At 43.7% G+C, this 24,277-nt stretch overlaps 1 protein-coding gene across 1 annotated transcript in view; it reads right to left on the bottom strand.

Annotated features, from left to right (window-relative positions):
- The window catches only part of LOC111959435 (plakophilin-4), a 120,950-nt gene that overhangs the window by 76,935 nt on the left and 19,738 nt on the right, over window positions 1–24,277 (bottom strand). The window contains exon 3 of the mRNA XM_070437725.1: window positions 676–788. Coding sequence (XP_070293826.1) covers window positions 676–788 — 113 coding nt within the window. The remainder of the gene's footprint in view (window positions 1–675; window positions 789–24,277) is intronic.

The following is a 24,277-nucleotide window of genomic DNA, read 5'->3' as shown; positions in this document are numbered from 1 at the left end:
TGCATTAGTAGCACAATTTCTAACTTATTTACATTCGTTTTTTTACTTACACTTGTATGTTGACTTCTCCGAATTAATGTTGGTTTTAAGTATTGGCTGACTTTTCTTAGCGGATGTACAGTCATCGGCAATTGAATTATTGGGGCGTTTCAGAACATTTTTATTTAGTTTTATTGAAACTTTATTTAACTAGGCCAGTCAGTTAAGAACATAATTGTACATTCGCAAACTCGATCAAAACCGAGGGCTGCCAACTTCCCTTGCTTGGCTAATCAACGACAAAGATGGCCGCGGGGATTCCCCCAAGGGCACAAGGCGAAGGTGTGTCTTTTATGACTTTGAAACGCAGCCCCCGTTACTGTCCACATCAAACATTTTTCAACATCTGCTACCATAGACAACATACTTGTGTTTGTTTTCCGCAGAAATGTCATGGCTCGTCAAACTAAAAGGTGAATTGATGAGAATGTCTAGGATGACGTCGCCATCTCTGTTCCATATACACAGCCCATTTAGATGTCAATTCGCCGCCACTGTATTCCTGTGCCAAGAGGCTAAACTACGGCCCACTGCTGCAACTGAGGAAGTAGCTATGTTTCAAGCTATGACCAGCATGTAGGCTCTCTGTGTGTGTGTGAGTGTGTGTGTATACATGCATGTGTGTGTGCTCATTACCTGCCGCTAGCAGTGTCTGGCGATTCGGCCCCAAGTCTGCATCTTTCCAGCTGATTGGCCACAATCTGTCTCTCCACTTCCAGCTCCCTGGTCAGCCTCTCAAACTGGAGCTCCTGCAGAAGGACAGCAAAGTCAGGAACACAAGGTCAGAGATGCCTTACAGAATGGCTCCCTTGTAAAATAGGTATTCTGGTCTGAGTGGGATTTCCTGCTTCAATAAAGGTTCAATGAAACTACATGGATGAAGATGATGCCGACGAGGAGGAAGGATAACAGTTTGACAGCTCTGAGGAACAGAAGCGTGTACAGACGCCGCGCCATAGAGGACGTACAAAAACACCACACACACAATAGCTCCGTAATAGCTCGGGGGAAACGCTACGCCTTGGAAAACAAAGTAACCATTTGAAACGCGCACACACACACACACACACACACACACACACACACATCACAATGCGCAGCCCACACACAGAGATTGAAGTACCACTTTAGCCTGGGCAAAAACAGTGTTATTCAACCTTGCTTCTACTAGCTTGTTGGCAGGGAGCAATGCAGGAAGCAGCATCTGACTTTTCTAACTATCGAACCCCAGTGAGGCTGCCTGCCTAGGGTTCTACCTGGGCTCTCTTTCTCTGTGTCTCAGCCTGGCTTCAAGCACTGCAGCATGTCACAGGAAGAGAGCCTCACATATACAAACGCGCGGACACACAGTACACTACTAGACCTTACAGTATACATAACTAACTAACTAACTAACTAACTAACAACACACACACACACACACACACACACACACACACACACACACACACACACACACACACACACACACACACACACACCACACACACACACAACACACCACACACACACACACACACACACACACACACACACACACACACACACACACACACACACACACACAGCCCTTTCCTTGCACCCATGCCACCACCGCTCTGTCACACACAGACATGCCGGGACTCAGTCGGTTTCTCTCTCTTTCTCTCACGTACACAGACCCATTCCCACTCACCTTAATAGGCGATAATCTAGCTAGACTATTTCTCTCTCTCTCTCCCCAGCCCAGCTGTAGCCCCTTCCATATAACTGTAGCCAGTCACAGCCCTCTACTCCACCAGAGGAAGTAAGCCCTGTAGCTTCAGGCTGCCCACGCTTCACGCCTCATCTCCACCACCCCTCTTTAACTTCTGGAGGTGCCACGAGAATGTCTCTCTTGACTGGAGACTCATTTGGCTCAGAAGAGAGCGTTAGCTAGTGCTCCCCCTCTGGCCCGCCCGCCCGCCCTCTCTCCCTCCCTCCTTCCCCTCCTCCTCCGCCTGCCTTGCATTGCCTTGTGCCCTCCCCTGGCTCAGTAGTGGCCATGTGCAGCCTGGCTGCTGCAGAGAGGGGAGAGGGGAGCTCTGCTAAGCCCTGCCGCTCCACACAGAGAGAGAGAGAGAGAGAGACAGAGACACAGGCCACGCTGCAGTTTCCTCAGGAAGTAGGAACATCGAAACGGTGGCTCTGCTCCCGCCGCTAGCACACACAGAACAGAGGATACTATTCCGGAACGGGGACTGAAACAGACCCCTCTGTAGAGTATATTACAGCTCTCTGTCCTGACAGGAAGACTGACACTGATATACTTAGAAGGAAATTATCAATAAATCCTTCGCGGCAGCCGCTTTAGAGACGCATAGAATAAACGAGGGGGACTTATTTTCTGTTTCAAGAACCAAGAATCTGTGTGCACATTTGTGAAACAAAACTATTGTATAGACGTAGTCAACAAAGATAATGGCATAGAGAACACGTTAAGATGAAATCTCCTTATCGGTTTAGTCTGAGTCTTGCTATTCCAGGTTCTCTGTTATTTAATCAAATATAATAAAAGTTTGCGGTCTTCGAGACGATGGTATCTTTTTAGTGACGTCTAGCAAAATATGGCCACGGGTGATCTTGTAACTGCTCAACCATCTGAATGAAGCTCAACACCGCAGCGCTAGTGTACTGTGTGTGTGTGTGTGTGTGTGTGTGCAAACCCAACAGCTTGTACCTATCCCCATGCACTCTCAGCAGCACTGAAGCACTCACACCACATTACACCTACTATTAAACTTCTCTGATAGCGCATGAAGATCACTGATACGTGCATGTCTCTGCCCATTACACTTTCATATGCATTTCTTCAAAGCGGGTGTGCAGTTTAACTGGCTACGCTGTCAAATCACTAGCGCGGGAGTATCTGTTTAGACTACAGCAGAGTAGCAGGGTCTAAAAACAGATAAAGAGTGCCCCTTTTAAACGCCCATAAAATCTCTGAACTAATAGACTTTACAGTTCACGGTGCAGGCTAAGAGAGTTGTGGTCATCATTTGGCATCCCAGAGAAAAGTAGGCCGCCAGAATCCAAGAGTTAATATTGTGGTACAGAGAGTGTTGTTGTGTATAAGAAAGTACATTTGAGAGCCTGATAGAAACACAGATAACGGGCTGCGTCCCAACTGACACCCTATTCCCTCAACTGACACCCTATTCCCTATGTGCAGATGTAGGACCTTAATTTGAGACAGTTTGCTACAGCAGGAAAATAATGTGGATTATAATGAATGGACATTTTTTTGGAGGCTTTGATACATTTTAGTTAGGGCAAATCGAGTCAGACAATTTAAAGTGGAAATTACAAACTTTAGAAGCCCTTTTAAACCTCGAAGACGCGACAAGTTTGCATATCCTGCCGTGCAGGAAAATTCTCAGCAACAAAAGACTGATCAAATGAAGATCTGTACTGCACTACTTTTGACCAGAGCCTATATAGGGAATAGGGTGCCATTTGGGATGGAAAGGGTGAACGACCCTTCCAGGAAGAAAATAACACAGATAGGCTTCAGTTCCACAGCCTCCTCCCTTTCTCATTGGCTCACTGCAGAAAACACTTGTCACATGATACAACACAATCCTTTCATGGACCATTTATGACCAGAAAAACACTTTAAATCACACATTCTGGAAGATGTACACATTTTTGTGAGTAAACACAATGAAATGGGTGTCTTATGTCATGAACATGGTTGGTTCACCATTTATTTGCCTTCTCCTGTTTGACTGTGCAGCCTTGAATGTCCGAGGGGCGTAAACGTGGTCTCAGAGCTACTAGATAATGCACAGCCAAGGGCAAACAGTGTTGCTTCTTCTACTGAATAACTCCAATGCAGCAGGTTTCTATAGAATCCAGATTGTGTTTCTGATGAAACAGTGCAGAGAGGCATCTGCTGCTGCCATATGGCTCTAAATGCTTGATCCCAGTTCCAAGCCTGTCCTACCCACGCTCTGTACCCCAAGCCTGTCCTACCCACGCTCTGTACCCCAAGCCTGTCCTACCCACGCTCTGGTACCCCAAGCCTGTATAGCGCTTACCCCACGCTCTGTACCCAAGCCTGTCCTACCCACGCTCTGTACCCCAAGCCTGTCCTACCCACGCTCTGTACCCCAAGCCTGTCCTACCCACGCTCTGTACCCCAAGCCTGTCTACCATGCTCTGTACCCCAAGCCTGTCCTACCACGCTCTGTACCCCAAGCCTGTCCTACCCACGCTCTCGTACCCAAGCCTGTCCTACCCTGCTCTGTACCCAAGCCTGTCCTACCCACCATGCTCTGTATCCCAAGCCTGTCCTACCCATGCTCTGTACCCCAAGCCTGTCCTACCATGCTCTGTACCCCAAGCCTGTCCTAACCACGCTCTGTACCCCAAGCCTGTCCTACCCACGCTCCTGTACCCCAAGCCTGTCCTACCATGCTCTGTACCCCAAGCCTGTCCTACCACGCTCTGTACCCCAAGCCTGGCCTACCACCGCTCCTGTACCCCAAGCCTGTCCTACCCACGCTCTGTACCCCAAGCCTGTCCTACCCATGCTCTGTACCCCAAGCCTGTCCTACCCCCACGCTCTGTTACCCCAAGCCTGTCCTACCCAACGCTCTGTACCCCAAGCCTGGCCTACCCACGCTCTGTACCCCAAGCCTGTACTACCCACGCTCTGTACCCCAAGCCTGTCCTACCCACGCTCTGTACCCCCAAGCCTGTACCTACCCACGCTCTGTACTCCAAGCCTGGCCTACCCACGCTCTGTACCCCAAGCCTGTACTACCCACGCTCTGTACCCCCAAGCCTGTCCTACCCACGCTCTGTACTCCAAGCCTGTCCTACCCACGCTCTGTACCCCAAGCCTGTTACTACCCACGCTCTGTACCCCAAGCCTGTCCTACCCACGCTCTGTACCCCAAGCCTGTCCTACCCACGCTCTGTACCCCAAGCCTGTACTACCCACGCTCTGTACCCCAAGCCTGTCCTACCCACGCTCTGTACCCAAGCCTGGCCTACCCACGCTCTTGTACCCCAAGCCTGTACTACCCACGCTCTGTACCCCAAGCCTGTACTACCCACGCTCTGTACCCCAAGCCTGTCCTACCCACGCTCTTGACCCCAAGCCTGTACTACCCACGCTCTGTACTCCAAGCCTGTACTACCCACGCTCTGTACCCCAACCCCCTAGCCTGGCCTACCCACGCTCTGTACCCCAAGCCTGTTACTACCCCACGCTCTGTACCCAAGCCTTCCCTACCCACGCTCTGTATCCCAAGCCTGTCCTACCCACGCTCTGTACCCCAAGCCTGGCCTACCCACGCCTCTGTACCCCAAGCCTGTACTACCCACGCTCTGTACTCCCAAGCCTGTCCTACCCACGCTCTGTACTCCAAGCCGTCCTACCCACGCTCTGTACTCCAAGCCTGTTCCTACCCCCAAGCTTCTGTATCCCAAGCCTGTCCCACCCACGGTCTGTGTTCCAAGCATGTCCTACCCATGCTCTGTACCCCAAGCCTGTCCTACCCACACTCTGTACCCCAAGCCTGTCCTACCCATGCTCTGTACCCCAAGCCTGTCCTACCCACGCTCTGTACTCCAAGCCTGTCTCCACTGTGGAACGCCTGCCTGCATGGAGGAGATTCAGAGCTTCCTGTACGAAGCACAGCTAGCTAGCCTCTCCGTCTCTACCCTGCAGCAAGCAATCCTCCCCTCTTGCATCTGCTCGGTCTTTTCCTCTCTCAGGTGGCCATCAATATTATTAAGACGTCGTCCTCAACGTCCCTCTCCTTGTCCTTTATTAGCCTATGACGCAAAAAAGAAAACATATTTTATGACTTTTACCTCTCTCTCATACATTTCAACAGGAATTTCCAGAGGATAGGTCATCACGAGCCTTATGAAGCCCGCGACAAATGTGGATCCAATACATTCATTATTAGCTTCTCACACCAGGCTGTTACATATGTAGAATCGTAATTTGATCACCCTTTTGCAGGAGAACTTTACAATTAAATGTATAGTGTACTTGAGGTTTAAAAAGGCTTCTAAGGTTTGTAATTTCCACTTCGAAATTTAAGAATTGATTTTCTCTTACGAAACAAATGTATCAACCCCTACAAAAATGTCCATTAATTCACATTTCCTGGTGATGCAGGATTATTTTCCGGTGTAGCAAACTGGTTCAAATTAAGATCCTACATCTGTACTTGTCGCTACAGGCGGCAACCTAATGAAACAAGAACAAAGACAACACAGCCTAAGTGGCGCGTCCATTACAGCCTCAAATAGACCGGCTCTCCTCTGGTCCCCATGTATAATTCATTGAGTTTGCAGAGTCAGTGAAACACAAAATGGGACACATCTATTCAGCTTAATGATGCGACGCGTCAGGACGAAGGCCGCGGTAACGACCATTAAACAAGGCCCGTGTTTATCTAGCCCATGTCGCCGGCGGGGGGGTGCGGCGAGAGCCCTCTCTCCCCCCTCGGTCCGTGCCAGGCTTAGTGGAAGGAGGGTTGGAGACAATGAAGGCTGGTCGTCCTGTACCAACATGCGCTTTGCTCTGCTAAGCTCTGCTCATTGTTTGGCATGACAATGAGTGTCAGTCCTCGGGCCTGACTGCCCTGTCACCCAGCGCTGAATCAGATCCTGTCCCCCTCTGTCTCGGCCTGTCCTACTTCATAGGGCCTAGTACAAACCGATGACATACCACCACGCCACGGGTTGCATGACCCCTTGTAGAGGCATAATGGACAGTGACTCTGGTAGCTTCAAGCATTGGCCTCTACTCTACTCTGTCCTGTCGTGCAGCCTAAGCACAGCCTCTCACTCCACCTACAGGTCTACACTTGACATGAAGGGCTGCGTCCTAAAATAGCCCCCTATTTTTTTATTTAACCTTTATTTATCCAGCAAATCCCATTGAGAGGTCCCTTTATAACTTTGAAGTGCACTACATTTAACACCGTCATTTGGGATGTACTCGTGATAAGACAACGGAGGGCCACTCGCAACATTTTTCCAAAACCCTGTAAATGACATTTTCTCTGCTGAAAATAAAATTCTATGAAATAGAACAAGTAGGAATTGAAGAGTTCGGTAGTTTTAGGTCACGTTCATCACCGCATAAAGAATTAGAAAGACTGCAACACTGGCATTGTAACTTCATACCAGAGAGGAAGAGAAGCAGACCAGTCTTTGGCCCTATAGGCCAGGCACAGTGAGGTCACGCCAACGTTATACAGGCTCAACTGTGTCAGTGTATTTTCAGTAGCAGAGTCATACAGTATATAGAGGTATCGGGCTCTGATTAGAGGCTGTTGATCATTTCCACTCCAGCAGGCTCTCCTCTCTTCATGTCCTGATTGGGCGTGATTGAGCCATCATGTTCAGAGGGCTAGTTTGGGTGACCCTGGCTTGACCGGCTTGGGCCAGAAGAAGCATAGGATTTTATGGAACGCTCTTTGTCAGCTCTCAAACATCAGCTCCGACATAGTAATCACGCCGTTAAGCCGAGATAAAAAATAACCAGAGCATGCAAATATAATAGTAGATGTCATTTAACCAGATGCTTTTATCCAAAGGGACTTATAGTCACGTGTGCATACATTTTACTTATGGGTGGTCCTGGGAATCGAACCCACTAMCTTGGCATTACAAGAGCCATGCTCTACCAATTTAGCTGCCAAGGACCATATGAAAACATGAGGGGATAGTCTAGGTCCAGTGTACAACAGTAGGCTCCTCATGTCCTGTCCCAGATGCACACCAAGCATCCTCCTCCTCACACCACGTCACTGTTTGGTGGATCTTTTTTAACCTTTTGTCAATAGGGGGTGCTGTTAGCACTTAATTTTTTTTGACATTGCCAAATTAAACTGCCTAGTAGTCAATTCTTGCTCGTACAATATGCATATTATTGTTATTATTGGATAGAAAACACTCTCTAGTTTCTATAACCGTTGGAATTATGTCTCTGAGTGGAACAGAACTCWWTCTACAGCACTTTTCCTGACAGGGAGTGAGATTTCAGCAACCTTGGCCCTTCATGTCCCAGTCAGGTTTTAACCCTGGTGCTCCTAGGGTGAATGTCTGTGAGGATACCAAACAACTGCAAGCCTACACCTTCCTACTTAGATGTCAGTAAGTGGTGACAATTTGAATGGAGTCGATTGCGCAATCAGGGCCTGTATAAAACACCAAAGACCGGAAGTAGCTTTCCTTTGGACCCTGCCCTCGACGCACGAAGGACGTTGGACCGACCTCTTTCCAAGCCTTGGTTTAGCCAGTAATATATCGCCGGTCATTTTTACTTGTTATAGTGTTAAAAACATCATAAGGTAGTTAATTTAAACCGTTTTATAGCAATTTATCTCGTTTAGTGGGATTTTGAGGCATTTATTTGTTGACGCCCTTCCATGAGCTGGGCACGTTTCCTGTACATACCGAACGTTAGTGACCATTGCAGCGGCAAGAGGATCCCTTTCTGACGATAGACCGGAAGAAAAAACAATGCCCAAGAATCTGAATGGAAGAACAGCTCATAGTAAGAACTATTTATGATGATAAATCGCTGTTCTGTTGAAAAATTTAAACGCATATATCGCCATTTTGTTTTGTTAGCTTCGCTTTGGCGGACCCGTATTGCACAAGTAAGGATAATTTTAGGAAATGTAAGTCAGCGATTGCATTAAGAACTAATTTGTCTTTTCGATTCCTGTCAACCCTGTATTAGTAAGGTTAGATAAGTTATCTATTAGTACGTGAGATCACTCTCAAGATGGCGCCCGTCTTCAGGCCAGTTTTGCTACTATCTCATTGTATTAACCACGTTTTTTTGGGCTAATATGCAAATTTTCGAAACTCCTATATGTATGTTGTAATATGATGTTACAGGAGTGTCATCGGAAGAATTCTGAGAAGGTTAGTGAAAAAATTAATATATTTGGTGATCATAACGTTATCGCTCCCGTTGCCTTGAATTTGTGGGTAAGTTTGCACATGTGGTATGCTAAATAACGTATTATATGTGTTTATCGCTAATAACAGCTTAGAAATCTGAAATATTGTCTGGAATTCACAAGATCTGTGTCTTTCCATTGCTATGCATTTCTATTTTTATTTTATGAAATGATGATGAAGTAAATTAGTAATACACGTTGCTCTCTGTATTTATTCTAGTCGAGTTGTGTGGTGGTGCAATTGTAAACTATGATTTCTACCTGAAATATGCACATTTTTCTAACAAAACCTATCCTATACAATAAATATGTTATCAGACTGTCATCTGATGAGTTTTTTTCTTGGTTAGTGGCTATCAATATCTTTATTTGGCCGAATTGGTGATAGCTACTGGTGAGAGAAAAAATGGTGGACAAAGAAAAATGGTGTCTTTTGCTAACGTGGTTAGCTAATAGATTTACATATTGTGTCTTCCCTGTAAAACATTTTAAAAATCAGAAATGATTGCTGGATTCACAAGAAGTGGATCTTTCATCTGGTATCTTGGACTTGTGATTGAATGATATTTAGATGCTACTATTTACTTGTGACGCTATGCTAGCTATGCTATTCAGCTTTTTACTGGTGGGGGGGTGGGGTGCTCCCGGATCCGGGTTTCTGAGGCGGTAGAATTTAACACTTATATTCAATCTCCTTACATATTTATTGCACTTACAGTTGAAGTCGGACGTTTACATACACTTAGGTTGGAGTCATAAAACTCGTTTTTCAACCACTCCACAAATTTCTTGTTACAAACTATAGTTTTGGCAGCGGTTGACATCTACTTTGTGCATGACACAAGTATTTTTTCCAACAATTGTTTTACAGACAGATTATTTCACTTACAAATCACTGTATCAAATTCCAGTGGGTCAGAAGTTGACATACACTAAGTTGACTGTGCCTTTAAACAGCTTGGAAAATTCCAGAAAATGATGTATGGCTTTAGAGCTTCTGATAGGCTAATTGACATAATTGAGTCAATTGGAGGTGTACCTGTGGATGTATTTCGAGGCCTACTTTCAAACTCAGTGCCTCTTTGCTTGACATCATGGGAAATGAAAAGAAATCAGCCAAAGACCTCAGAAAAAAAATTGAGACCTCCACAAGTCTGGTTCCTCCTTGGGAGCAATTTCCAAACGCCTGAAGGTACACACGTCCATCTGTACAAACAATAGTACGCAAGTATAAACATCATGGGACCATGCAGCAATCATACCGCTCAGGAAGGAGACACGTTCTGTGTCCTAGAGATGAACGTACTTTGGTGCGAAATGCAAATCAATTCCAGAACAACAGGCCTGGGGAGATGCTCAAGGAAACAGGTTCAAATGTATTAAAATCCACAGTAAAACGAGTCCTATATTGACATAACCTGAAAGGCCGCTCAGCAAGGAAGGAAGCCACTGCTCCAAAACTGCCATAAAAAAGCCCGACTACGGTTTGAAAATGCACATGGGACAACAAGATTGTACTTTTTGGAGAAATGTCCTCTGGTCTGATGAAACAAAAATAGAACTGTTTGGCCATAATGACCATCGTTATGTTTGGAGGAAAAAGGGGGAGGCTTGCAAGCCGAAGAACACCATCCCGACCGTGAAGCACGGGGGTGCAGCATCATGTTTGGGGGTGCTTTGCTGCACTTCACAAAATAGATGGCATCATGAGGAGGGAAATGGTGTGGATATATTGACAGTGCTCAGTTCAGGAAGTTAAAGCTTGGTCGCAAATGGGTCTTCCAAATGGACAATGACCCCAAGCATACTTCCAAAGTTGTGGCAAAATGGCTTAAGGACACACAAAGTTCAAGGTATTGGAGTGGCCATCACAAAGCCCTGACCTCAATCCTATAGAACATTTGTGGCAGAACTGAAAAAGCATGTGCGAGGAAGGAGGCCTACAAACCTGACTCAGTTACACCAGCTCAGTCAGGAGTAATTGGCCAAAATTCAGCCAATTTATTGTGGGAAGCTTGTGGAATGCTACTCAAAACATTTGACCCAAGTTAAACAATTTAAAGGCAAAGCTACCAAATACTAATTGAGTATGTAAACTTCTGACTTCCACTGGGAATGTGATGAAAGAAATAAAAGCTGAAATAAATCATTCTCTCTACTATTATTCTGACATTTCACATTCTTAAAATAAAGTGGTGATCCTAACTGACCTAAGACAGGGAATTTTTACTAAGATTAAATTTCATGAATTGTGAAAAACTGAGTTTAAATGTATTTGGCTAAGTGTATGTAAACTTCTGACTTCAACTGTACATGTTGTATCTTCCATATTCCTGGCTGCACAATGAATTACCCAACCGGAACCAAAAAAGGTTGAATTGGATTGAATTGACAGGTAGAGCCAGAGGTGGCATGTCCCTCTCCTAGACACGTCCTCACGCTCTGCTCAACCATAGGAGATAGAGACAATAAATGACAACACACGACATCTGCAATTCTACCATCCCCGAGCAGCGAAGGATTTCAATATATTTTCATGCGGCACTTTAATGCATATCTAATGCTTTTGTAGCATGATGGGTATTGTGACGGAAAACAGCGAGTGCTTTTCTTGGGGTTCTTTTGCGAGGTCTGAGACCACCTGAAAGGCGGCATAGTAGAACAAGTTCTAATCCTACTGTACTTCACACTTTTCGACCACATTGCCATGATAGATGGATATCACTAGAATCATCGTCATCGTGGGGTTTGTGAACATTTCTAAAGCCCCCTTCTCAAACGGATGACCCCTGCTCAGAGACAAACAACAGTAGCAATATGAATCATCAACATGCTGGCAGAAGAAAACAATACCAATCTGCAACAGCACAGCAGTCGTTCATAGGCCTCTTCTACAACAATCAAAGTGTTGGAATTCAAAGGAAGTCCATTGGTATAAGTTTCACCTGGAAGTGAAGCTATAGCATACTATAGAAGACTAGTAGTAGACTACTAGTGAATTAATAATAGACTAATACTAGACCTTTCAGTGTGGGGACAAAGGCAGTCCCTTTCTTCAACATGTCTCCTACCTGACTTTAGTGGAGAAAGCAGTGTGGTACAGTACTGACGACATCATGACTAGCCTGTCAGCGAATACAGCGAAATAAACGATTGAGAAGCCATGATGCGGAGGTGAGTGAAATAGATGTACATTTCCTGCTGTCGACTCAGCACTTCCTCTGCCACACACATATATAGCAGATAGACAAGAATGGTGAGGTACAGGGCATTCGGAAAGTATTCAGAGCCCTTGACTTTTTGTAACGTTACAGCCTTACTCTAAAATTGATTACAATTGTTTTCCGCCTCGTCAATCTACACACAATACCATCTAATGACAAAGCCAAAACAGTTTTTTGTTGTAGGATTTTTTTTTATGTATAAAAATGTAAAAGAATTTAAATATCACATTTACATAAGTATTCAGACCCTTTACTCAGTACTTTGTGGAAGCACAAGCTCTGTCAGGTTGGATGGGGAGTGTCGCTGCACAGCYATTTTCAGGTGTCTCCAGAGATGTTCGATCGGGCTCTGGCTGGGCCACTCAAGGACATTCAGAGACTTGTCCCGAAGCCACTCCTGCGTTATCTTCGCTGTGTGCTTAGGGTCGTTGTCCTGTTGGAAGGTGAACCTTTGCCCCAGTCTGAGGTCCTGAGCGCTCTGGAGCAGATTTTCATCAAGGATCGCTCTGTACTTTGCACCATTCATCTTTCCCTAGATCCTGACTAGTCTCCCAGTCCCTGCCGCTGAAAAACATCCGCACAGCATGATGCAGCCACCATCATGCTTCACCGTAGGGATGGTGCCAGGTTTCCTCCAGACATGACGCTTAGCATTCAGGCCAAAGAGTTCAATCTTGGTTTCATCAGACCAGAGAATCTTGTTTGTCATGTTCTGAGAGTCTTTAGGCAAACTCCAAGCGGCTGTCATGTGCCTTTTACTGAGGAGTGGCTTTTGTCTGGCCACTCTACCATAAAGGCCTGGTTGTCAGAGCGATGCAGAGGTGGTTGTCCTTCTGGAAGGTWCTCCCATCTCCACAGAGGAACTATGGAGCTCTGTCAGAGTGACTATCGGGTTTTTGGTCACCTCCCTGACCAAGACCCTTCTCCCCAGATTGCTCAGTTTGGCCGGGAAGTCTTGGTGGTTCCGAACTTCTTCCATTTCAGAATGATGGAGGCAACTGTGTAATTTTAATATATATATATATTACCTTTATTTAACTAGGCTAGTCAGTTAAGAACATTCTTATTTACAATGACAGCCTACCTGGGAACAGTGGGTTAACTGCCTTGTTCAGGGGCAGAACGACAGATTTTTACCTTGTCAGCTCGGGGATTCGATCCGCCCCAATGCTCTAACCACTAGGCTACCTGCCGCCCCTTGGGAACCTTCAATGCTGCAGAAATGTTTTGGTACCCTTTCCGAGATCTGTGCCTCGACACAATCCTGTCTGGGAGCTCTACGGACAATTCCTTTGACTGCATGGTTTGGTTTTTGCTCTGACATGCACTGTCAACTGTGGGACCTTATATAGACAGGTGTGTGCCTTTCCAAATCATGTCCAATCAATTGAATTTACCATAGCTGGACTCCAATCATGTTGTAGAAACATCTCAAGGATGATCAATGGAAACAGGATGCACCTGAGCTCAATTTTGAGTCTCACAGCAAAGGGTCTGAATATTTATGTAAATAAGCTATTTCAGTTTTTTATTTTGAATACATTTGCGGGGGGAAAAAACGTTTTTGCTGTTTCATTCTGGGGTATTGTGTGTAGATTGATGAGGAAGAAAATGTATTTAATCATTTTAGAATTAGGCTGTAACGTAAGAACATTTGGAAAAAGTCAAGGGGTCTGAATTAGAGGTCGACCGATTATGATTTTTCACCACCGATACCGATTATTGGAGGACCAAAAAAAGACGATACCGATTTAATCGGCCATTTTTTAAAATGTAYTTGTTATAATGACAATTACAACAACACTTACTCTAACTTAATAGAATACATCAATAAAATAAATTTAGCCTCAAATAAGTAATGAAACATGTTCAATTTGGTTTAAATAMTGCAAAAACAAAGTGTTGGAGAAGAAAGTAAAAGTACAATATGTGCCATGTAAAAAAGCTAACGTTTAAGTTCCTTGCTCAGAACATGAGAACATATGAAAGCTGGTGGTTCCTTTTAACATGAGTCTTCAATCTTCCCAGGAAAGATGTTTTAGGTTGTAGTTATTATAGGAACTATAGGACTATTTCTCTCTATACCATTTGTATTTCATATACCTTTGACTATTGGATGTTCTTATAGGCACTTTAGTATTGCCAGTGTAACAGTATAGCTTCCGTCCCTCTCCTCGCTCCTACCTGGGCTCGAACCAGGAACACAACGACAACAGCCACCCTCGAAGCATCGTTACCCATCGCTCCACAAAATCCGAGGCCCTTGCAGAGCAAGGGATACAACTACTCCAAGTCTCAGAGCGAGTGACGTTTGAAACGCTATTAKCGCGCACCCCGCTCACTAGCTAGCCATTTCACATCTGTTACACCAGCCTAATCTCGGGAGTTGATACACAATGCTTGAAGCATTGCGAAGAGCTGCTGGCAAAACGCACGAAAGTGCTGTTTGAATGAATGCTTATGAGCCTGCTGCTGCCTACCACCGCTCAGTCAGACTGCTCTATCAAATCATAGACTTAATTATAACATAATAACACACAGAAATACGAGCCTTAGGTCATTAATATGGTAGATTCCGGAAACTATAATTTCGAAAACAAAACGTTTATTCTTTCAGTGAAATACAGAACCGTTCCGTATTTTATCTAACGGGTGGCATCCCTAAGTCTAAATATTGCTGTTACATTGTACAACCTTCAATGTTATGTCATAATTATTGTACAATTCTGGCAAATTAATTATGTTAGGAATTAATGGACTTCACACAGTTCGCAACGAGCCAGGCGGCCCAAACTGCTGCATATACCCTGACTGCTTGCACGGAACGCAAGAGAAGTGACACAATTTCCCTAGTTATAAGAAATTCATGTTAGCAGGCAATATTAATTAAATATGCAGGTTTAAAAATATACACTTGTGTATTGATTTTAAGAAAGGCATTGATGTTTATGGTTAGGTACACATTGGCGCAACGACAGTGCCTTTTCACGAATGCGCTTGTTAAATCATCACCCGTTAGGCGAAGTAGGCTGTGATTCAATGAGAAATTAACAGGCACCACATCGATTATATGCAACACAGGAAACGCTAGATAAACTAGTAATATTATCAACCATGTGTAGTTAACTAGTGATTATGTTAAGATTGATGATTGTTTAATGCTAGCTAGAAACTTACCTTGGCTTGGCTTCTTGCTGCCCTCGCGTAACAGGTAGTCAGCCTACCACTCCTCATGGAGTGCAATGTAATGCAGGTGGGTAGAGCGTTGGACTAGTAACCGGAAGGTTGCAAACAACGAATCCCCGATCTGACAAGGTTAAAATCTGTCGTTCTGCCCCTGAACAAGGCAGTTAACCCACCGTTCCTAGGCCGTCATTGAAAATAAGAATGTGTTCTTAACTGACTTGCCTAGATAAATAAAGGTGTAAACATTTTTTTTAATAAATCGGTCACAATCGGTGTCCAAAAATACCGATTGCCGATTGTTATGAAAACTTGAAATCGGCCCTAATTAATCGGCCATTCCGATTAATCGGTCGACCTCTAGTCTGAATACTTTCCGAATTCACTGTATATCACAACCCCCTCACCCCCACCCCCACACACATCCCCACTTTCTTTGAAGCATGTGTACATATTGTGTCTTCTTGTACTAGACCTTTCCTGCAGTCAAATAACCAAAGCGCCCTCTAGTGGCCTCATGGTTGGAATGTTATAAATATTTCTCATCATTTCATAATTAATCAACATGATTTAAAAAACCTGCTGAAACTCCGGTGTTTCTATGTCAAACGGTTTTTGTTATATTTCAGTCTTCTGTGCTGTATTTAAAATGCAATATTGGGATGCAAATTCAAAATGGAAAACATGTCAACTCTATATCTGACATGGTATAGGTATCTTCTTTCATTATGCCCATAACCATGTGTGTGAGATGTTTAGTTTTGCTTCAAAKTAGACGTGTTTAAGACTACCTAGAAGCACTCAGTGTGACCCTAAAAGGTTTTTAATTATACTTATGCTAAAAATGTTTATGCTATTCTCCTGAGCCATTTAATACATGTTCGTATTTTCATATTTTATTATTTCCTATTACTGCAATGTCGAAAATGAACTTGCAAGTAAGCATTGCGTTGATATCCTGTACATATGACTACTAAAACGTTCAACTCACATACAGCAGACAGACAGGAACAGTGAGTTATATCACAGCAATCTGTGCTCCAGCCCCGGCACCAGAAAATGTCCAAATCTCTCTATTAATTAAGACTAGAGATCTTATCTGACTTTTATTTCTCACTTCTTCACTGTCTCTATTTGATGCTGCACTGGCCCAGCAGCACTCAGTGTCCCATAGGGCTCAAAAGTAGTGAACTATACAGGGAATAGGGTGCCATTTGGGTCTCAAACTGGGTTCTGATCTGATCCAGGCGCTGCAGGAGGAGGGCACGGACGCTTGTCATCCAAAAGGGCTGCAGTTCCATTATGGCGGCAGAGGGACATTTTACGTAACTAGAGGCAGATGGCTTTTTTCTTGACTGGGGGTTGAGAGAAATCCTCTAGAAACATATTTGTTCATTAAGTGGCAATGGGGCTTGACAGTTCTGCTCTCTAGCAGCAGCAGTGTGTGGCTGCTAAAGTATTCTAATGAGGCCCACGACATTGCTGAATGTGGGAGGGATATATATATATATATATATATATATATATATATATATATATATATATAGTGTCTTCTTTCATCTCTTACATCTCTCCTCTTTCTCAGTGTCTCTCTTTCTCAGTCTCTCACTCTCTCTCCTCTTTCTCAGTGTCTCTCTCTCTCTACCTCTTTCTCCGTGTCTCTCTCCTCTGTCCTCTTCTCAGTGTCTCTCTCTCCTCTTCTCGTGTCTCTCTTTCTCAGTGCTCTCTCTCTCCCTCTTTCTCAGCTCTTTCTCGTGTCTCTCTCTCTCCCTCTTTCTCAGTCTCTCTCTCTTTCTCAGTCAACACTCACTCTCTCTCCCTCTTCTCAGTCTAACTCTCTCTCCACACTCTCAGTCTCACACTCTCTCCCTCTCTCAGTCTCAACACTCTCTCCCTTTCTCAGTCTCTCTCTTTATCTCTCTCTCTCTGTCTCTGTCTCTCTCTCAGTCTCTCTCATCTCTCTCTCTCAGTCCGTCTCTCTCTGTCTCTCTCTGTCTCGTCTCTCTTCTCTGTCTCTCTCTCTCTCTGTCTCTCTCTCTCTCTCTCAGTCCTCTCTCTCTCTGTCTCTCTCATCTCTCTCTCTCTCTCTCAGTCTCTCTCTCTCTCAGTTCATATATATATATATATATATATATATATATATTATATATATATATTATTAAAATAATATATCTATATATATTATCATTATAATATATATATCCCTCCCACATTCAGCAATGTCGTGGGCCATTAGAATACTTTGCAGCCACACACTGCTGCTGCTAGAGAGCAGAACTGTCAAGCCCATTGCCACTTAATGAACAAATATGTTTCTAGAGGATTTCTCTCACCCCCAGTCAAGAAAAAAGCCATCTGCCTCTAGTTACGTAAAATGTCCCTCTGCCGCCATAATGGAACTGCAGCCCTTTTGGATGACAAGCGTCCGTGCCCTCCTCCTGCAGCGCCTGGATCAGATCAGAACCCAGTTTGAGACCCAAATGGCACCCTATTCCCTGTATAGTTCACTACTTTTGAGCCCTATGGGACACTGAGTGCTGCTGGGGCCAGTGCAGCATCAAATAGAGACAGTGAAGAAGTGAGAAATAAAAGTCAGATAAGATCTCTAGTCTTAATTAATAGAGAGATTGGACATTTTCTGGTGCCCGGGCTGGAGCACAGATTGCTGTGATATAACTCACTGTTCCTGTCTGTCTGCTGTATGTGAGTTGAACGTTTTAGTAGTCATAATGTTACAGGCATTATCAAGTTCATTTTCGACATTGCAGTAATAGGAAATAATAAATATGAAATACGAACATGTATTAAATGCTCAGGAGAATAGCATAAACATTTTTAGCATAAGTATAATTAAAAACCTTTTAGGGTCACACTGAGTGCTTTAGGTAGTCTTAAACACGTCTATTTGAAGCAAAACTAAACATCTCACACACATGGTTATGGCATAATGAAAGAAGATACCTATACCATGTCAGATATAGAGTTGACATGTTTTCCATTTTGAATTTGCATCCAATATTGCATTTAAATACAGCACAAGAAGACTGAAATATACAAAAACCGTTTGACATAGAAACACCGGAGTTTCAGCAGGTTTTTTAAATCATGTTGATTAATTATGAAATGATGAGAAATATTTATAACATTCCAACCATGAGGCCACTAGAGGGCGCTTTGGTTATTTGACTGCAGGAAAGGTCTAGTACAAGAGACACAATATGTACACATGCTTCAAAGAAAGTGGGGATGTGTGTGGGGGTGGGGGTGGAGGGGGTTGTGATATACAGTGAATTCGGAAAGTATTCAGACTAGAGGTCGACCGATTAATCGGAATGGCCGATTAATTAGGGACGATTTCAAGTTTCATAACAATCGGCAATCGGTATTTTTGGACACCGATTGTGACCGATTTTTATTAAAAAATGTTTACACCTTTATTTATCTAGGCAAGTCAGTTAAGAACACATTCTTATTTTCAACGACGGCCTAGGAACGTGGGTTAACTGCCTTGTTCAGGGGCAGAACGACAGATTTTAACCTTGTCAGATCGGGGATTCGTTTTTTGCAACCTTCCGGTTACTAGTCCAACGCTCTACCCACCTGCATTACATTGCACTCCATGAGGAGTGGTAGGCTGCACTACCTGTTACGCGAGGCAGCAAGAAGCCAAGCCAAGGTAAGTTTCTAGCTAGCATTAAACAATCATCAATCTTAACATAATCACTAGTTAAACTACACATGGTTGATAATATTACTAGTTTTTAGCGTTTCCTGTGTTGCATATAATCGATTGTGGTGCCTGTTAATTTCTCATTGAATCACAGCCTACTTCGCCTAACGGGTGATGATTTAACAAGCGCATTCGTGAAAAGAGCACTGTCGTTGCGCCAATGTGTACCTAACCATAAACATCAATGCCTTTCTTAAAATCAATACACAAGTGTATATTTTTAAACCTGCATATTTAATTAATATTGCCTGCTACATGAATTTCTTATCATAAGGGAAATTGTGTCACTTCTCTTGCGTTCCGTGCAAGCAGTCAGGGTATATGCAGCAGTTTGGGCCGCCTGGCTCGTTGCGAACTGTGTGAAGTCCATTAATTCCTACCATAATTAATTTGCCAGAATTGTACATAATTATGACATAACATTGAAGGTTGTACAATGTAACAGCAATATTTAGACTTAGGGATGCCACCCGTTAGATAAAATACGGAACGGTTTCTGTATTTCACTGAAAGAATAAACGTTTTGTTTTCGAAATTATAGTTTCCGGAATCTACATATTAATGACCTAAGGCTCGTATTTCTGTGTGTTATTATGTTATAATTAAGTCTATGATTGATAGAGCAGTCTGACTGAGCGGTGGTAGGCAGCAGCAGGCTCATAAGCATTCATTCAAACAGCACTTTCGTGCGTTTTGCCAGCAGCTCTTCGCAATGCTTCAAGCATTGTGTATCACCTCCGAGATTAGGCTGGTGTAACAGATGTGAAATGCTAGCTAGTGAGCGGGGTGCGCGATAATAGCGTTTCAACGTCACTCGCTCTGAGACTTGGAGTAGTTGTATCCCTTGCTCTGCAAGGGCCTCGGATTTTGTGGAGCGATGGGTAACGATGCTTCGAGGGTGGCTGTTGTCGTTGTGTTCCTGGTTCGAGCCAGGTAGGAGCGAGAGAGGGACGGAAGCTATACACTGGCAATACTAAGTGCCTATAAGAACATCCAATAGTCAAAGGTATATGAAATACAAATGGTATAGAGAGAAATAGTCCTATAGTTCTATAATAACTACAACCTAAAACATCTTTCCTGGGAAGATTGAAGACTCATGTTAAAAGGAACCACCAGCTTTCAATATGTTTCATGTTCTGAGCAAGGAACTTAAACGTTAGCTTTTTTACATGGCACATATTGTACTTTTACTTTCTTCTCCAACACTTTGTTTTTGCATAATTAAACCAAATTGAACATGTTTCATTACTTATTTGAGGCTAAATTTATTTTTTTGATGTATTCTATAAGTTAGAGTAAGTGTTGTTGTAATTGTCATTATAACAAGAAATTTTAAAAAATGGCCGATTAAATCGGTATCGTCTTTTTTTGGTCCTCCAATAATCGGTATCGGTGGTGAAAAATCAACAATCGGTCGACCTCTTAATTCAGACCCCTTGACTTTTTCCAAATGTTCTTACGTTACAGCCTAATTCTAAAATGATTAAATACATTTTCTTCCTCATCAATCTACACCAATACCCCAGAATGAAACAGCAAAAACGTTTTTTCCCGCAAATGTATTCAAAATAAAAACTGAAATAGCTTATTTACATAAATATTCAGACCCTTTGCTGTGAGACTCAAAATTGAGCTCAGGTGCATCCTGTTTCCATTGGATCATCCTTGAGATGTTTCTACAACATGATTGGAGTCCAGCTATGGTAAATTCAATTGATTGGACATGATTTGGAAAGGCACACACCTGTCTATATAAGGTCCCACAGTTGAGTGCATGTCAGAGCAAAAACCAAACCATGCAGTCAAAGGAATTGTCCGTAGAGCTCCCAGACAGGATTGTGTCGAGGCACAGATTCGGAAAGGGTACCAAAACATTTCTGCAGCATTGAAGGTTCCCAGGGGCGGCAGGTAGCCTAGTGGTTAGAGCATGGGGCGGATCGAATCCCCGAGCTGACAAGGTAAAAATCTGTCGTTCTGCCCTGAACAAGGCAGTTAACCCACTGTTTCCAGGTAGGCTGTCATTGTAAATAAGATGTTTCTTAACTGACTAGCCTAGTTAAATAAGGTATATATATATATATTAAAAATTACACAGTTGCCTCCTTCATTCTGAAATGGAAGAAGTTCGGAAACCACCAAGACTTCCCGGCCAAACTGAGCAATCTGGGGAGAAGGGTCTTGGTCAGGGAGGTGACCAAAACCCGATAGTCATCTGACAGAGCTCCAATTAGTCCTTGTGGAGATGGGAGAACTTCCAGAAGGACAACCACCTCTGCATCGCTCTGACAACCAGGCCTTTTATGGTAGAGTGGCCAGAACAAAGCCACTCCTCAGTAAAAGGCACATGACGCCGCTTGGAGTTTGCCTAAAGACTCTCAGAACATGACAAACAAGATTCTCTGGTCTGATGAAACCAAGATTGAACTCTTTGGCCTGAATGCTAAGCGTCATGTCTGGAGGAAACCTGGCACCATCCCTACGGTGAAGCATGATGGTGGCTGCATCATGCTGTGCGGATGTTTTTCAGCGGCAGGGACTGGGAGCCTAGTCAGGTCCTAGGGAAAGATGAATGGTGCAAAGTACAGAGAGCGATCCTTGATGAAAATCTGCTCCAGAGCGCTCAGGACCTCAGACTGGGGCAAAGGTTCACCTTCCAACAGGACAACGACCCTAAGCACACAGCGAAGATAAGCAGGAGTGGCTTCGGACAAGTCTCTGAATGTCCTTGAGTGGCCCAGCCAGAGCCCGATCGAACATCTCTGGAGACACTTGAAAATGCTGTGCAGCGACACTCCCCATCCAACCTGACAGAGCTTGTGCTTCCACAAAGTACTGAGTAAAGGGTCTGAATACTTATGTAAATGTGATATTTAAATTCTTTTACATTTTTTATACATAAAAAAAATCCTACAAACAAAAAACTGTTTTGGCTTTGTCATTAGATGGTATTGTGTGTAGATTGACGAGGCGGAAAACAATTGTAATCAATTTTAGGAGTAAGGCTGTAACGTTACAAAAAGTCAAGGGCTCTGAATACTTTCGCCGAATGCCCTGTACCTCACATTCTTGTCTATCTGCTATATATGTGTGTGGCAGAGAAGTGCTGAGTCGACAGCAGGAAATGTACATCTATTTCACTCACCTCCGCATCATGGCTTCTCAATCGTTTATTTCGCTGTATCGCTGACAGGCTAGTCATGATGTCGTCAGTACTGTACCACACTGCTTCTCCACTAAAGTCAGGTAGGAGACATGTTGAAGAAAGGGACTGCCTTTGTCCCCACACTGAAAGGTTACGTAATTAGTCTATTTTAATTCACTAGTAGTCTACTACTAGTCTTCTATAGTATGCTATAGCTTCCTTCCAGGTGAAACTTATACCAATGGACTTCCTTTTGAATTCCAACACTTTGATTGTTGTAGAAGAGGCCTATGAACGACTGCTGTGCTGTTGCAGATTGGTATTGTTTTCTTCTGCCAGCATGTTGATGATTATATATGCTACTGTTGTTGTGTTCTGAGCAGGGGGTCATCCGTTTGAGAAGGGGGCTTTAGAAATGTCACAACCCCACGATGACGATGATTCTAGTGATATCCATCTATCATGGCAATGTGGTCGAAAAAGTGGTGAAGTACAGTAGGATTAGAACTTGTTCTACTATGCCGCCTTCAGGTGGTCTCAGACCTCGCAAAAGACACCCCAAGAAAAGCACTCGCTGTTTAGCCGTCACAATACCCATCATGCTTACAAAAGCATTAGATATGCATTAAAGTGCCGCATGAAATATATTGAAATCCTTCGCTGCTCGGGATGGTAGAATTGCAGATGTCGTGTGTTGTCATTTATTGTCTCTATGCTCCTATGGTTGAGGCAGAGCGTGAGGACGTGTCTAGGAGAGGGACATGCCACCTCTGGCTCTACCTGTCAATTCAATCCAATTCAACACTTTTTTGGTTCCGGTTGGGTAATTCATTGTGCGCCAGGAATTTGGAAGATACAACATGTACAGTTGAAGTCAGAAGTTTACATACACTTAGCCAAATACATTTAACTCAGTTTTTCACAATTCATGAAATTTAATCTGTAAAAATTCCCTGTCTTAGGTCAGTTAGGATCACCACTTTATTTTAAGAATGTGAAATGTCAGAATAATAGTAGAGAGAATGATTATTTCAGCTTTTTATTTCTTTCATCACATTCCCAGTGGAGTCAGAAGTTTACATACTCAATTAGTATTTGGTAGCTTTTGCCTTTAAATTGTTAACTTGGGTCAAATGTTTTGAGTAGCATTCCCAAGCTTCCCACAATAAATTGGCTGAATTTTGGCCAATTACTCCTGACTGAGCTGGTGTAACTGAGTCAGGTTGTAGGCCTCCTTCCTCGCACATGCTTTTTCAGTTCTGCCACAAATGTTCTATAGGATTGAGGTCAGGGCTTTGTGATGGCCACTCCAATACCTTGACTTTGTTGTCCTTCAGCCATTTTGCCACAACTTTTGGAAGTATGCTGGGGTCATTGTCCATTTGGAAGACCCATTTGCGACCAAGCTTTAACTTCCTGACTGATGTCTTGAGATGTTTGCTTCAATATATCCACACCATTTCCCTCCTCATGATGCCATCTATTTTGTGAAGTGCAGCAAAGCACCCCCACAACATGATGCTGCCACCCCCGTGCTTACGGTCAGAGATGGTGTTCTTCGGCTTGCAAGCCTCCCTTTTTCCTCCAACATAACGATGGTCATTATGGCCAAACAGTTCATTTTTGTTTCATCAGACAGAGGACATTTCTCCAAAAAGTACAATCTTTTGTCCCCATGTGCAGTTTCAAACCGTAGTCTGGCTTTTTTATGGCAGTTTTGGAGCAGTGGCTTCTCTCTTGCTGAGCGGCCTTCAGGTTAATGTCAATATAGGACTCGTTTTACTGTGGATTTAATACATTTGAACCTGTTTCCTTGAGCATCTTCACAAGGTCCTTTGCTGTTGTTCTGGATTGATTTGCACATTTCGCACCAAAGTACGTTCATTCTAGGACACAGAACGTGTCTCTCCTGAGCGGTATGATTGGCCGTGGTCCCATGATGTTTATACTTGCGTACTATTGTTTGTACATGATGGACGTGGTACCTTCAGCG

The sequence above is a fragment of the Salvelinus sp. IW2-2015 genome, linkage group LG36 (assembly GCF_002910315.2).
Source record: "Salvelinus sp. IW2-2015 linkage group LG36, ASM291031v2, whole genome shotgun sequence".
Classification (NCBI taxonomy): Eukaryota; Metazoa; Chordata; class Actinopteri; order Salmoniformes; family Salmonidae; genus Salvelinus; species Salvelinus sp. IW2-2015.
The sequence above is the reverse complement of the archived record's forward strand: the minus strand, read 5'-3'. Positions and strand labels throughout refer to the sequence as shown.